At 35.4% G+C, this 14,480-nt stretch overlaps 1 protein-coding gene across 11 annotated transcripts in view; it reads right to left on the reverse strand.

Moving 5' to 3' along the window:
• ehbp1 (EH domain binding protein 1) overlaps positions 1 to 14,480 on the reverse strand; it is a 166,275-nt gene that overhangs the window by 30,443 nt on the left and 121,352 nt on the right. For 6 of the 11 annotated variants that reach the window (XM_041252991.1, XM_041252990.1, XM_041252989.1 and 3 more), the window contains 5 exons: positions 13,242 to 13,385; positions 10,977 to 11,110; positions 8,083 to 8,221; positions 3,536 to 3,633; positions 1,858 to 1,981 (listed from right to left, as the gene is read on the reverse strand). In XM_041252991.1, coding sequence (XP_041108925.1) covers positions 1,858 to 1,981; positions 3,536 to 3,633; positions 8,083 to 8,221; positions 10,977 to 11,110; positions 13,242 to 13,385 — 639 coding nt within the window. The remainder of the gene's footprint in view (positions 1 to 1,857; positions 1,982 to 3,535; positions 3,634 to 8,082; positions 8,222 to 10,976; positions 11,111 to 13,241; positions 13,386 to 14,480) is intronic. The other 5 variants (XM_041252995.1, XM_041252994.1, XM_041252998.1 and 2 more) reach the window with 2 other exon arrangements.

Below are 14,480 nucleotides of genomic sequence, written 5' to 3' on the forward strand. Positions count from 1 at the left end.
TTCATGCCAGAATTATACATATTTCAGCAATTACCAGAATGCTTTTATGCATTTATTTATTTTGTAAACCTGCCCGTTGTGTCGGGATTATTGTATGTATAACTGAATAACAATATTTTGGAAGCTAGAGCAGTGTACATTACTAATATTCAACTTTGAAGTCCTGTCAATTATTATAAACCCATTATATTTTAATACATGCCTGTCTATTCAACACCAGCATTTTTTTTTTAATTTCCTGATATTTAAAAAAAACAAAAACAAATGCACTGCTTTTTCAGAAGTATCAACACTGGTAAGTCAGTCTCGGAGTGTGTGATGCATTCCATTCTGAGGATCAGCGTTTTAATACATAAACATTGTATTTCTTCAATACAACAATGCAGTAAACTCATGAAAACTGTAACTATAGTCAAACTATAATTTAATTGTTACATATAAAGCTGTAGTATCCCAAAATTACATTTAATTCATTAGCATCCATTTACTACATTCTGTAGTCATTTCTGCACTCTGCTTTAGCAGAGACAATGCAGTTGCTTTATATTCCCTAAAGCTAGCTAATCTTAAAGTGTTACTGAACATCCATTAAAGTTTACAAGAAACACATTACCCTCCCTTTGCTATGACCCATGCTATCAGTATCGCAGCATTTAACATATTGCTGACTACTTTAAAAATTGTAATTGCACATCGCGGATCACAAAGAAACTGGGAAAAGAAAATGTCTTCTAAGGATTGCGGTGTATCCAGATCATGCTCCCTCCTGCAAAAATGCTGGTCATTTATTTCAATCAGATAAAAGATAATTTTAACAAGGACTGTTGCAGGTGGGAATATGAACTGGATACACAGTGACATTTAGAAGAAAAAAGCTCTTTCTCCTGGCAAATGTTTAAAAAAATCATTCCCTAGTTAATTTACCTATGATGTGGAATAAATGTGCAAAAAAACAACAAAAAAACAGAACCAAAATAAAACAAAAATACTGTGAATATATTGAAATAAAATGCTGCAATATGGACAACATGGGATACAGCAAAGGTAATGTAATGTGATTCTTGTAAATACTGCAGGTGGATACAAGCTTGCCATCTGAGCCAAAGAAGCATTTTCAGCAGACAACGGTTATCAATTTCAACCTCTGTTAAAGCTCGGAAAACAAAAATATTAATTTTTTTTAATTTTTTTTTTTTTAATATATATTTGTAATTTGAATTGCATTCTAAAATAAACAAATTTCAAATTTTGAGTTTTTTTTGTATTCCCTTATTTGTCTTTTTTTTTTTTTTCAAATCGTCACTCCTCAGATATTCCTCAAGTAAATAACAATTAAAAAAAAAAAAAATGCAATGGTGCCAAATACAAAAATAAACATTGACTTTTCAGACCTACTCTCCTGAAAAATAATTGTTAAGTACCAGTAACAGGATACTATTCTCAAATTTCAGTGATTTTGTCAGTGGAGTTTTTCCCTTGTACTGTGCTTGGTTTCATGTGCTACATGACTTTAGTAGCAGGCCAAATCTTTTTTTGACTGAATCCGTAGAACAGTGAAGATCTTACTTTTTTTTGCCGCAGCATATCAAAGAGGCACAGATATGTATTGCAGCTCTGCATGGATGAGCACACTTTTCAATAGTGCTGGCTCCCACGGTATCAGGGCCAGTTATCACTTCCCATGAAGGCACTCTTATCACCGGGGCCCAGAGAGGTTGCTGAGAATCGCAGCCTTTTCATTTTCCAGGCAGTTCTGCTGAACATTCAGGCTTCAAAGAATCACACTTCCAAAACTCTATAAGAGTTTGTGAACGCTCAATTTGCCAGACCTGTTTACAGTGTAATTGGGCAGCGTACCTGTGTCCATGAGATAGCGGAGGCGCTTCTCCACCAGCGCGGCCCGGGTGTCAATTTGCTTTTGCTCACTCTCCAGTGCTGCCAATTCTCCAACTACATACTGACTGGTGTCTTTGAACGCTTTCTGTAAGGAAGAACAAACAAGACGAAAACATGAAGCACAAGTCACATTTTTAGACAACTATTTCCGTTTTTGTTTTTTAAACTAGTATCTGTTACAAACTAACAGCTTGTTTTATTCTAATATTTTTTTTCTTTTTTGTATGTCACACATTTAGATACATTTGTTATTGAAGGCTGACTATTAGTCTGCTGCAGGAAATCCCAAAACCTTTCATATACAAATATGTTAACTATAGTCTTTTGGTTTCTACATAGAAAAAAAACAAATCTTATATTTAAAATAAATAAATAAATATTCAGTTATTTTTGGTTTGGATACAATAAAAGTCTTTATTGAAATAAAAAGAAAACTTGCAGTTATTATTAATAAAACACACCATTATGCTTTTTCAGTAGAAAATTGATTTGGACATGTAATGAGATTGATGTGTGTTTTGCTAGTTTTGAAATATGTTAGATATATTTTGCATACGAATATACAAACTTTAAATGTTATCTAATATGAAGTGTTAATATAGGCTCAAAGGTGTGCTTAGTGAAAACTTGCCCTAGGAGGGACTCCTTAAAACTTCGAGTTCCCACATGCAGATACTGAGCAGAACTTGCGGTTTTAATTATCATATCATCACATTTTGCCTTTAGTATAGTACTAAACTGCTTTTAGAAAAAAAAAAAAAAAAAAGATTCAAAGATAATGAAGGCAATTAAAAATCATGCTTATTATATAGAAAGGATTTTTAAATGGCGCACACACCACCCCCTCTCAAGAAAACCTCCTCTCCTACCAACTTATTCTCAAAAGATGCTGCAAAAGCACATTTATTTAAATTCAGAACTAAGGATACTATGAAAAAAAAATCTGAATTTTGTGCTGATGCATCTTCTTTTTTTTTTTTTAATGGGAAAATCTTAAGTTTCAGCTAGCACTTTTTCTGCATCATCCAGCTGTCTGTCAAATGCAGCTTCCTCCCTGCGGTCTATCAAATATTTCCCTCACAAATCAATTTTACACATGATCAGCCCATTCCCCCACTGAGCAGAACCTCCCTGTTAATTAAGTGAAGAAATTACCATATATATTATATTAATGCAAACATCATTCAGCTAGTAATTCACGGCTGATCTGGATAATGGAAAGGTTGAACACCCATTAACCCAAGCCAACAAACCGGGTTGGCTAAGAAATTCTAGCAGGTCTCCTGTGACTCTTTCCCTCTAACTGCTGCTTTCCAGTATCTGCCATTGTAATAATTAAAGCCATCATGCTAAGATCAATACTGGAATCTCTTTATGGGAAATGCCCTGATCGAAATGTCTCAAGGAAACAGGGGCTGTGCAGTTCTTCTACATTTAAAAAAAAAAAAGTAATCTGACAATTATCACGACATTGCAGACTAATTCAGTTGTGCATCCTCTTAGGCTTTGAATACTCTGGAGATTGACATAAAAAAACCTCAAAGACTTTTTGACATTTTTTTTAAAAGGACTACTTGCATATATGGAAAAAAAATGATCGGCAATCTGAAAAAAATAATTTGAAATATGCAGTAAGTACTTCATCTTCAGACGGCTTTCGCTCAGTTTCAGTTATTGGCACCCTCTCCTCATTTGCTTTCTTTGAATCTTCTTGTACAGATCTTTGCTTTTTTACCTCTGAAAAAGAAAGGATATAAAAATATATTTTTAAATGGCTTCATTATACATTCACACCTTGTGCATAATACAAAAAAGAGAGACCAGACTAAGGGCAGTTTTTGTTTTCTTCTTCTGAACCCACGGACAGCTAAACAGCATCTCTTATTCTCTGCATACACAAGGACTTTCGATTAGCACTGACTAACTATATTTATGGCATGTTAATCAAATTGGCTGGAATTTTAAATGCAATTCACATTTAGAAGCAATTTAATTAAAAAACAGACAGTCAGTTCCCCAACTCTTGCTGACCTGTGTTGCTAAATCTCATTTGAAAGGGAAACTTTAAATACCAAGCAGGAATTAGAATTGAACTCCATACCAATTACTGCATTTTCAGAACAGAACAAGATTCAGTTGTCATGCTTATAAAATGTTTATGTAAATCTCAGCAATGAAAAACCAAAGTCAACTGGCTCCTGAAAGTCATTGGTAGTTTTACTGGAAGTTTGACTCAGAATTCACTGCAAGGCTGGTAGAAATGCAACAGTGGTTACTTTTTTATAACGGGCAGCTAGCTAAAACACAGAAACCAAATTATTTATTTTAACAATGACATGTACAGAGACCTGTACTAAGTAAACAGACATCCTCTCACATTTTCTAATGGCTAGTGTCTGTACAGTCCCCCCCCAAACAATAATCGCCTTTTTTCTGCAATGTAAAAACTTAAATAAACATAAGCTGTTTATTTAAACTGAAAAATTACTTATTTAAACAATATACACCCGCCCAAAAGAGTTTGGCTCAAATTGTTGTGTTTTGTCTATGAAAGACAAGGCCACCGGAACCTACTGAAGGGCCATTTTATAGCTAGTGTAAAAGCAAAGGCAGATTAACAAGGAAGAATACAGCAATGATAACAGTATATCAATCTAACAAGAAACAATTTAGTTGTAGGAAAACAAATTCAATTACTGTTCTTATTTGTTTTCCTCAACATAACTTTATTACTCTGAAAATGTATCTTTGCACGTGATTCAAGATTAATAAATAACCACTTTCTAATAATTCAGCTATTCTTCCCAAAATGCATTTGGAAAGTAAACCTGAAAGCCCCTGGTCGTTACCAGGAAGCTGTCTTCAACTGTGATGAAACAAATTTATCCTAAAATCCTACAGAAGCCACAGCTTTGTCAACGGGAGGCCGAGTACAGTAAACGTGCCACCATCACATTCAGAACTTACCCCAGGTCCCTGATGTGAAATGTACAATGGAGTTAAGGGGGACAGTTGTAATTGATTTGAAGTGAAATTAATTGCTTTTCATTCATGTAACAACAGGTGGTGGCGCTGAAGTTGGATTCAAAGGAAGAGTAAACAGAACATGCTGGGAATGATCATCCAATGGTGGACATATAGAGCATGCCAGCAATGCTAAACACATTTGTTGAAACTGGCAAACAGATTAGCACTATGTATGTTTAAAAGCAAGTTACAGCCTAGTATATGAAGAAGAAAAAAAAAAAACCTGGTATAATTTTGTGTATTCTATTCCCATGATACACATAGTGAGCCAAATCAACTATTTCTGGCTTATACTTCAATTAAAAACTCGTATTAAATAAATAGTAGGACGGTTTCAAGATATGCATGTAATATGAGAAACAAACTAATAAATAAAACAGATGCAACTAATAATTAACAATGAGATGTAATAACTGGGTACTTGTAAGGGGTTTGTACGAGTACACGCCTCATTTCCCACTCCAAGGATGTCTGAAGCACTCATTTACTGTTCAATGAAACAGAAAATTTGTTTGCCATCTTGTAGCCTGCTGGGCTACAGCTGAACAAAGTGAAGCCACAACACTGTGTTACCATTTACTGGGGCAGAGGCTCCTCACTCCAGCAGGCACACTCTTTAGCCTTTCATATCTGAAGGTCAGGAATCTGACTCCTACTCTTATTTTTTTTTATTTACTTGTGTGTTTTGCCAACATGCTATCAATACAACATATAATGTATAAACATTACAAAAATCAGTAGAATTTGTATACTACACACAACAGAAAAATCCAGAGGGTATTATTGAGAATTAAAAAAAAAAAAGCTCTCTCACTAAATTGTGTTGAAAATGCCCCTTCATTAGGATATAACGTGCATCATTACAAAAACTGTGATGATAGCATCATGTTTTTACTTGACAGTTTCTAAATTCAGAGCAACCAGGTAGAGAAAAACAGAGGAACTAAGAAGCAGATGAAAAAATAAATCAGTATCAGACTAGTGGTAACTTTTTGACAGACATAGTCTGTTGTTGCTGACTTCTCAGTGTAAAAAAACATGCCAAACAGTCCCTGAATAAAAAGCAATTAAGAGATTATTCTACAGATTGTGCAGAGGATTGCATACAGCGCAGGTATGTAGTGAGTTTTCAGTTCTCTACTGTGTATTGGCCTTGTGATTGTTGTTTTGATGGCATGCGAGCAGCTGTGCCTTTCTTACCCCTCCCAGCAGGTGCCACTGTGGGAGGAATCTAAAGGGAATACATAGCGAAGGGAGGAATGAGCTCGAACACCCAGACATTCAGTATTTCATGACGAATTATATGTGTGTGTGTGTGTGTGTGTGTGTGTGTGTGTGTGTGTGTGTGTGTGTGTGTGTGTGTGTGTATATATATATATATATATATATATATATATATATATATATATATATATATATATCAGGACATTTTGGACTACAAGTCCTTCAGCTGGATGGAAATAGCAGTGCTGTAAACAAGCTGATATATAATTCATTTAATCAATTATTCACATTTGTATGTACCTACATTACCTTTTTCTTTCTATCTCTCTATATATTAGGGCTTGTGACAAAGGGTACATTTTGAACTTCGAAAGCTCAAAACCCATTACCGAAGGAAGGTTCAGACCTTCAATGGTACTAATTTGCATAATTCACTGGTGACATCACTAACTACTTGTTTATATTTGACTGAAAAAACTATTATCTTACAAGCAATCCATATAAATGGAATAAAACATTCACACGTAGTTAATCATGTTTTTATAATTTAAATAAAAATACACGTTGTTTATGCACATGTAATTGATGCTGCTTGTGATATATACAGTGAGCACGCATTGCAGCAGCACCTTACTGCTGCCTATTAAAAGAACGGCAGCTGACAGGCAAAACAAAGCTTTATTTAACAGTCATCGTTCCAAGCAGGTTTTCAGTCACATTTTACTACTTTAAAACTACTACTAATAAAACAAAAAATTTGGTTTCGGAGATTGGTTGTGCCTCCATGATACATTAAGAGTACCTTGCACTGTCTGCATTTAACTGTCTTTGGGTCGTATGGACATGCAATAAAACAAATCCCAAACAGCAGAGGGTTTGAGACATTTCTTTCAATAAACCTTATGTTATACAATTCCTTGCTGGCAAGAAGAAATTAAGTTCTGCCTCTGGATAACAGTTGGAAGGGGAGGGGGGGGGGGGGGCGGTGCTCAGTTTTCGAAATTAAATTATTATTGTGTTGTATACTTCTACGACCATAGCATTTCTCTTGTACGCTTGGTATTCAGTACATATTTACGGAAGCAATACAACCACTATAGGTACCCCCCAGTACTTAGACAGCCAGTGATCTTCTTTTGACTAATGAAATCCAAGGTTTCATAAATATATATATATAATGGTTGAGCATACATCAGCAGCAGGTTTGACAAGACTTGCAAACGTTTGGACAGCTTAGATATGAAGGCCAATCTAGACTGCAAACAACATATCATATTGCAGCCAATATGTTAGTTTTCATAGTCAAATGCACATGCTTTTTAAAGGTGAAGCAACATTAAGTCATTAAATAATAACAATGTGCAGCTCCACCCTTAGTCTTTGGCAAAGCAGTAACCTGTGGCATCGTGTGGGTGAGAATAGCTAGGCAGTCATGAGCGATGCTGTTCCACCCGCTCATGACTAGATTCTCAAGTGCAACTTCATTTTAGGAATTGGTTTGCACCTTATTTACCACATTTCGCTGTTAAACTTTGTTTTAATTGGTGCAACTGACTATAGTTTCTTTTAGCACTGTAGCCATTTGGCTTGGATCCCTTTCACCGAGTCTTCTGTAAGATACAGACATGGTCTTCCTGAATTGGTGGCTAAGACTAAGTTTTACACCATAGGAAACTGGTATGCTATAAAACTCCCAGTTTTAAGGGACCTGTCCTTTGTTTAAATTACTTTTCTCTGGCCAGCAATCCAATTCACCTGTTTTAGGAACCTGCTATCAGTGGTATGTGGATGGCAAATGAATGTGTTTTTGTAGATTAGATGGGCTGCACCATATAGTCTGTATTCCCTTGAATGCAGGAAGAACTACTGGAATGGTTTGATTTTCTACAGTATATTTCTGTACAGTGAGAAATTGAACTAAAACACTATTCGTACCTGGTCTGTTTTCAACATACTGACTGAAAGACTGGAGCTGTGTTTTCCTCACTGTGGAGTCCTTATTAAACATTACAGGACTTCGCAGCCGTTCTGTTGCTTTTCGCAGTCTCTCGGTACGATTATCTTCTGCATTGTTCTGTTAAAAAAACAAATGAAAAATAAAGATTTTAAAATTAAGAACATTATTTTGGAGTATTAACTCTTTACTAAGGTATATGGTTTCATAGTCAATTATGTGTCATTTTCATTTTTGAGTACAATCCTGCTGTGGAAACATGTAATTAAGTTTGATTTTCCACCATCCCCCCACAAATAAAAAAACACCAGCCATATAATTTATTCTGATTATGCAAATGAATAATGCTTTTGTTTTCAAAGTATACACATGTAAAACTATTCACCATATCTTCTATTAAGTTTTATTAAAATGTATTATGTGCATGTAATAAGCCAAGCCAAGTGGAAACAGCTGCCTTGAATATTTAAAACATTAACAAAATCATGTCAGAAAGTTTACAATTAGTGTACACGTTCCACCTCTTGAAAATGAGTAAAATGTGGTTGTTGTAAAAGATAATATGGCAATTTCATTAAAGCACGTCTGAGTGAATTATTATTAAACATCCCTCTTCACAGAGCTAGAAGATTAATAGCTATTAATATTTAAATTGTAAGTACATAAATTGAGATTTGAACAATTACACATTTTTGCTTTTTTTAAATACAAGTGCCATTTTGAAATAGTTAATACTACACTTCAGTTTTTATGTATATGTAAATCAAATGAAAAAATACAAATGTTTGAATTCAAAAGCAAAACATTTGCACTGCAGATTCAATACTTTTTCTCTGTCCTGAAGGAAGCACATACATACAGTAAAACCTCATCATAATATTCAGATATTCAGTGCAGCTCACCCATGTGTGCCTAACGGGACAGGGAGCGAGATCACATGTACGCATGCTGTTCCCTTATGTTATCGAAATGGATTCAAATACATGGTCTACATTTACTATTGGCTTCTAACTATGACCTTTACACAATTAAAACATATTTATTCTTTAAAGCTCTGTGCTATGGTATATGAAATAATACAGTGGTTTATAGTGGTGAAAAAGGAAAGACTAGTTTACAATGTTATGGCTGCTGAAATAAACACATAGTAATAACTTTCAAATATAGTAGTTTTGTATGCCTAGCCTTTAAAGCTTTGAAAACTGATTCTTTTCATGTTAATTTTGGAGAGGAAAAAAAAGTCAAACAGGCCACCAGAATTAAACCTCCCCAAGGACCCCCCCCCCCCCCCCCCCCTTCACACACATGGCAACAGCTGATACCAAGGATACCATGTATAAAACAAATATTGCATTTTGTTCTTTATCTATTATTATTTTCATGAAGTGTTTTGAAAGTAAATAGGCAAAGGCCGAGATGCATGACTAATAACCAAGCCTGCTGAATGTCGAAACTGGTTATCAAACGCTACCAAGACTGCACCCTTCCTTTGCATTGAGACAATCAGTAATGAGGGAGATCTCTAATGGCCTATTCTCTAGCCTCAAGGAGGCCTGGGATACAGAATCCTCCAGGGAAGGAAGCAGTTTATCCTCCCTTGCAAATGCTGAAGGCCTCATTTACAAAACGTCTAAAGTGTGTTTTACAAAAAACAAACCCAGAGATGAAGGCTCACCAGTTCCCAGAAAAAACAAACAAAAAAAAAACAGATGCATCACTTTCTACAGACTTTTGCACCTGTTGTCACCAGTCATGAAGTGCTAATTTAAATGACTTGTAATGTATTTTCATTATAGATTAGGTTTTCACTACCACCACCACAGAAGAGGTCCAGCAGTTCAAGCCAGGGGATTTAAAGAAAAACAAACACAATTGCTTTTTTAAAGCCCTGTAATGCATTAAAATATCAGTGCTATTAGCTTAGCAAATCCCATTTCAAGAAACCTTTTTATGACCAGAGACTTCTACCACTTTACAAATGCATTCCTCTAAACCAAGCTAATTCAGTTAGCTTTTACAATCCAATGTGTTTTCCACAGCAGCTTCATCTCACATTAATACCACTGTAGAAAGCTAAATTGAACGTAAAATTAGACTTGATCTGACTTCTCTTTGTTTAGAGGAGACTGAAAGTCCTCCCCTGCTAGATCACTTTCATCACCTACTTATAGGAACTGACAGTATAAGGGAAAGCAATGAAAGTCATTGTTTTAGGACATCAAAGCCCGCTATATATCAAGGAAGGAAATCCTTTCAGTCAGCATCACAGTGCCTAAAGAGTTTGCAGGTGGGGTAAAACCTGCACAACTGAACGTACTCCACAGCCATAAAGATGCTGTTAACAAATAACAGGTTGTGCAAAAAAATATTATATTAGGCATACAGATTGAAAACCAAAGTGGTATCAAATAGGATGCATATCACATAATATTAGTTTTAATATTAATAATTAGATTTCACATTTCTTACTAGGATAGACTAATAAGATGCAACTCAAGTTTTCAAGAGTTGTAAAGGTACAGACAGAAGTTTGTAGATTAACAAACAACATTTGTGATAGTTCTAAAACTTAAATATAAAAAACCACTAACACATAAACCAATCAAGTGAGTTATAAATAAACTGAAATCTTGTGCATCAAGGTCAGTAATATACTGACTCAGCATATTTAGTAAAGTGATTTCTAATAATTTTGTTAAGAATCTAATTAAACTTGTATACCTTGCAAAACGAAAAGAGATACATATGTCTAATAAGGTGTCCTCTTAATGGACAGGACTTGAGGTGATCTGGCGGGAATGTGAAGGAGGAGCCACTCATTAAATTACCACAGGGGGCAGGCAGGAATCACGGTCAGAGGCCACCGAATAATTACCTTAAGTTCTTCCTGTTCTGTACCATCATCAGTGACTTTCTGTGCAGCATCGGTCGAGAGAGTATTTACTACCTGCGGACAAGCCTCCAGGAGTTTCTTGAGCTTCAGATCCACATGCTTGCTGTTGTGTCCACCTGGATTGACACATTTACATGTGTAAGATTACAGCTTCAACAGTACGATCTATAGAGACAGCACACAGAAGCAGCGAACCAAATGCAAGACACCATCACACTCTACAGAGGGGAGGGGAATAAAAACAATGATATACATGTGAGTGTAAGCTGAAACGCTGGGCTGCATATGACCTGGGTTTAAGTAGAGAGGAGGCATTTTAAGCACACATGGTCATGAAATTGGAATTGGAGACAAAATGAGAAGGTTAAGCATACATAATTAACAACATAATATTAAAATCAAATCTACACATCGTAATTGCCAGGCAGATATTTGTGTACAAATGCACAGTACTGTATTGTATCTCCTTGAAACGAACAAGGTAGCAGCAAACACGCAGCCATACTTTGTATACTTGGATTGTTCCATCCAGTATATTTAAACTGTTAAGGAGGCCAGGGTCCTTATCAATCAAGTTATATTATTAGTAGTATTAAAAAAAACAACAAAAACACTGTTTTAATAGCAGGCAGTATTAACAGTAATGGTCACAAAGATGAAAATAGAATACAAAAGAAAAATGTTAAAGTATATGTGGATTATGTTTTCTATGGACTATGCAGTTTATTTCTGCTGCCATGTCTGCTGCCATGCTGCCATGTCACATAAATACCATTTTGCTTCCTTTTCCCACTAGTCCAACATCTTTGAGTTTAAACAAAAAAAGAAAAAAAAAAATGTAATGACCAAAATATGACCAGCTGTTACAAAGACACCAATTAAGATGAAAAAGCACTGAATGACTGATTTATGGTATTTTTGTTCATTTCAAAAGTCCATACTGACTGCATGCCAAGACAGTGCTAGGCAGTGATCAAGGTCAAGAATGAGGATACAGGAAAACACATATATAATATATATATATATATATATATATATATATATATATATATATATATATATATATATATATATATATATATAGATAGATAGATAGATAGATAGATAGATAGATATTATATAAACAATTGAGTGCGAACAGCCAATCGGCTTCCAGATCTAGCGGGCTTCTATTTTGCATAGATGCTGCTGGAACGTTGGAGTGCTTAACTGTGAATTAAATTTTAAAATACTGGCTTTTTCCCTTAACATTCTAATCTACAACTAATCTGATAACATAAAAAGCTACTTAAACACACTTTCTGACGCTGGTCTAGAGACAAGCGAAATCATGTCTGTGACAGGACACCGTAATGAAGGCTCAATTCGCAGCCACTGGACAGAAAATCAACAAGAAAGTCACAATTGGTCCACAATTATGTCATCAGCTGGATCCAAACAACACCCTCCCTCAAAATCAGCCAAACTCCCAATCGTTTCAGTTCTTTCCTCACCAGCCAATCCACTCCCTGGCTGCTTGAATGACGCCCCGCCTCCAACAACAAGTTTCGAGTCAGACTCAATACTACACGGGCTATTCAACAATGGTACATGTACAGATAAATTATAATAAGAAACAGTAAGACCCCAATAAATAAATATGTTAGCAATAATAATAATTTTAATAATAATAATAATAACGTTTTCTCTAAGTGTATGTCGTTTTTATATTCTAATTACGTTAGGGATTATTTTCCTCAGTGGAAGGTTACCCGGCGAAATATCAGAAGTTCAAGGTAAATATAGGTTTTAAAGTTTTTTTAAAAGAGAAAATAAAGAAATAAATCGTTTTCTAATGGCGATAGAGCCTTCTCGATGCGGGCTCTACCATGTGGTAGATGACCTTGACTTTCGTTAGCACCCTCGCCTACGGCTTGGGACGCATAACTCCAGTCGCTGTCATCTACCACATGGTAGAGCCGGCACTGATGGGCTCTATCGCTTAAATATACATTATTTAAAGGGTTGAAAATGTAAGGTGATGTTTATGATCAACACGTGACAAGAAAGATGAATGGTCATCACTTACTGATTGTATCCATTCATTAGATTAATGAAGCGAAGTGGGATAGAATATGTAAGTGATGACAATATAAAGACAAGGACAAGACAAGCCACTTCACACAGATGCTTAAGCTATGGGATACATGCAGAGCAAGCAATGTTAGGCACACTCAAGGTTGCAATCTAAAACATTTTTTTAATTACCAAGAGAAGCAAGGCCCCCTTTTAGGTTAGTAAATTCATCTCCATCTCCTGTGTAGGAGCACACAGGGCTAACCTCATCATCATTAGTATCTACATTATGATCATCATCCTCACCATGATCAACGCCATCCTCATCACCAAAATCTGCAGGAACAAAGACATTAGGCACTTCAAACAAGAAACACTTGAAACAAGTCAATTAGTATTTGATTAGTATTCAAATTAAGGGCATGCGTAGGTAGAAAACATCTAACATGAGTAAACACAACAGTTTGTTATCAGGAGGACTCAAAATGCTATCTAAAAGCAATCTGTCCTCATTATAATCCTTATCACCTAGTCTGGATTCCTGAAAATGTAGGATGGCTGCTAGTTGTATTGGCGTGATGTGAAACAAGTAAACAAAATCTTAGTTAAAAAGGTAGATATCCTCAAAAATAACAATTACATTTGTAGAAATAAAACAAGCTTCAACAACCAAGACATACTGCAATGGATTCTCTCATTTAATTTATACCAATTTGACTTTAAAGCAGTGCAGTAAAAGCAGGTTCACACACACACACACACACACACACACACACTATGGTTCAATAATAAACAAATGCACCACAATAAAATTGACAAAGTTTGTCAGAGCCCTGCCTGTTTCTGAATCTGCCCTCCTGCAACCTTTATGAATTAAGGTTTCTGAGTGGAATGCAGAATAGCTAGGATTATGCGTTCTGCATGGCAAGCCTTGTGCATCAAGCCCAAAGCACTTTCTCGAAACTTGTTTTTTTTTTAAATGAGTTATACAATTAGCAGAATTCAAAACCATAAAGTCTAAGTAAACTACAAACTTTTTTTTTTTTTTTTTTGGAAAACCATATTTTTCTTTCAGTATTTGTTTTCTTGAGACACAGCCCCCTTTTGTCAGAGAAGCTTTTTTCTAATCTACTATAAACAATCACTTACCTCTAAATCACAAGTATAGACTCCCTTTGGGCAGCCAGCACAGTACATCATACAAATCAGTATCTGAGAAGCATCTTAGACATTAACATTTTAGATGGTTTACTGCAGTTGCAATACAGTGGTCAAGGCAGGAATTTAGGACCTGCAGATGTTCATATTATCATGCCAGTTTCCTGCAACCTGCTAGGCAAGACTGTAACAACTGTGATTTTGTACTGATTCATACTAAGAATTTGGGAAGAAGTAGCTTTTACTTTGGGTAGTTGGGGCAACCAAATCAGA

Source organism: Polyodon spathula, chromosome 6 (assembly GCF_017654505.1).
Source record: "Polyodon spathula isolate WHYD16114869_AA chromosome 6, ASM1765450v1, whole genome shotgun sequence".
Classification (NCBI taxonomy): Eukaryota; Metazoa; Chordata; class Actinopteri; order Acipenseriformes; family Polyodontidae; genus Polyodon; species Polyodon spathula.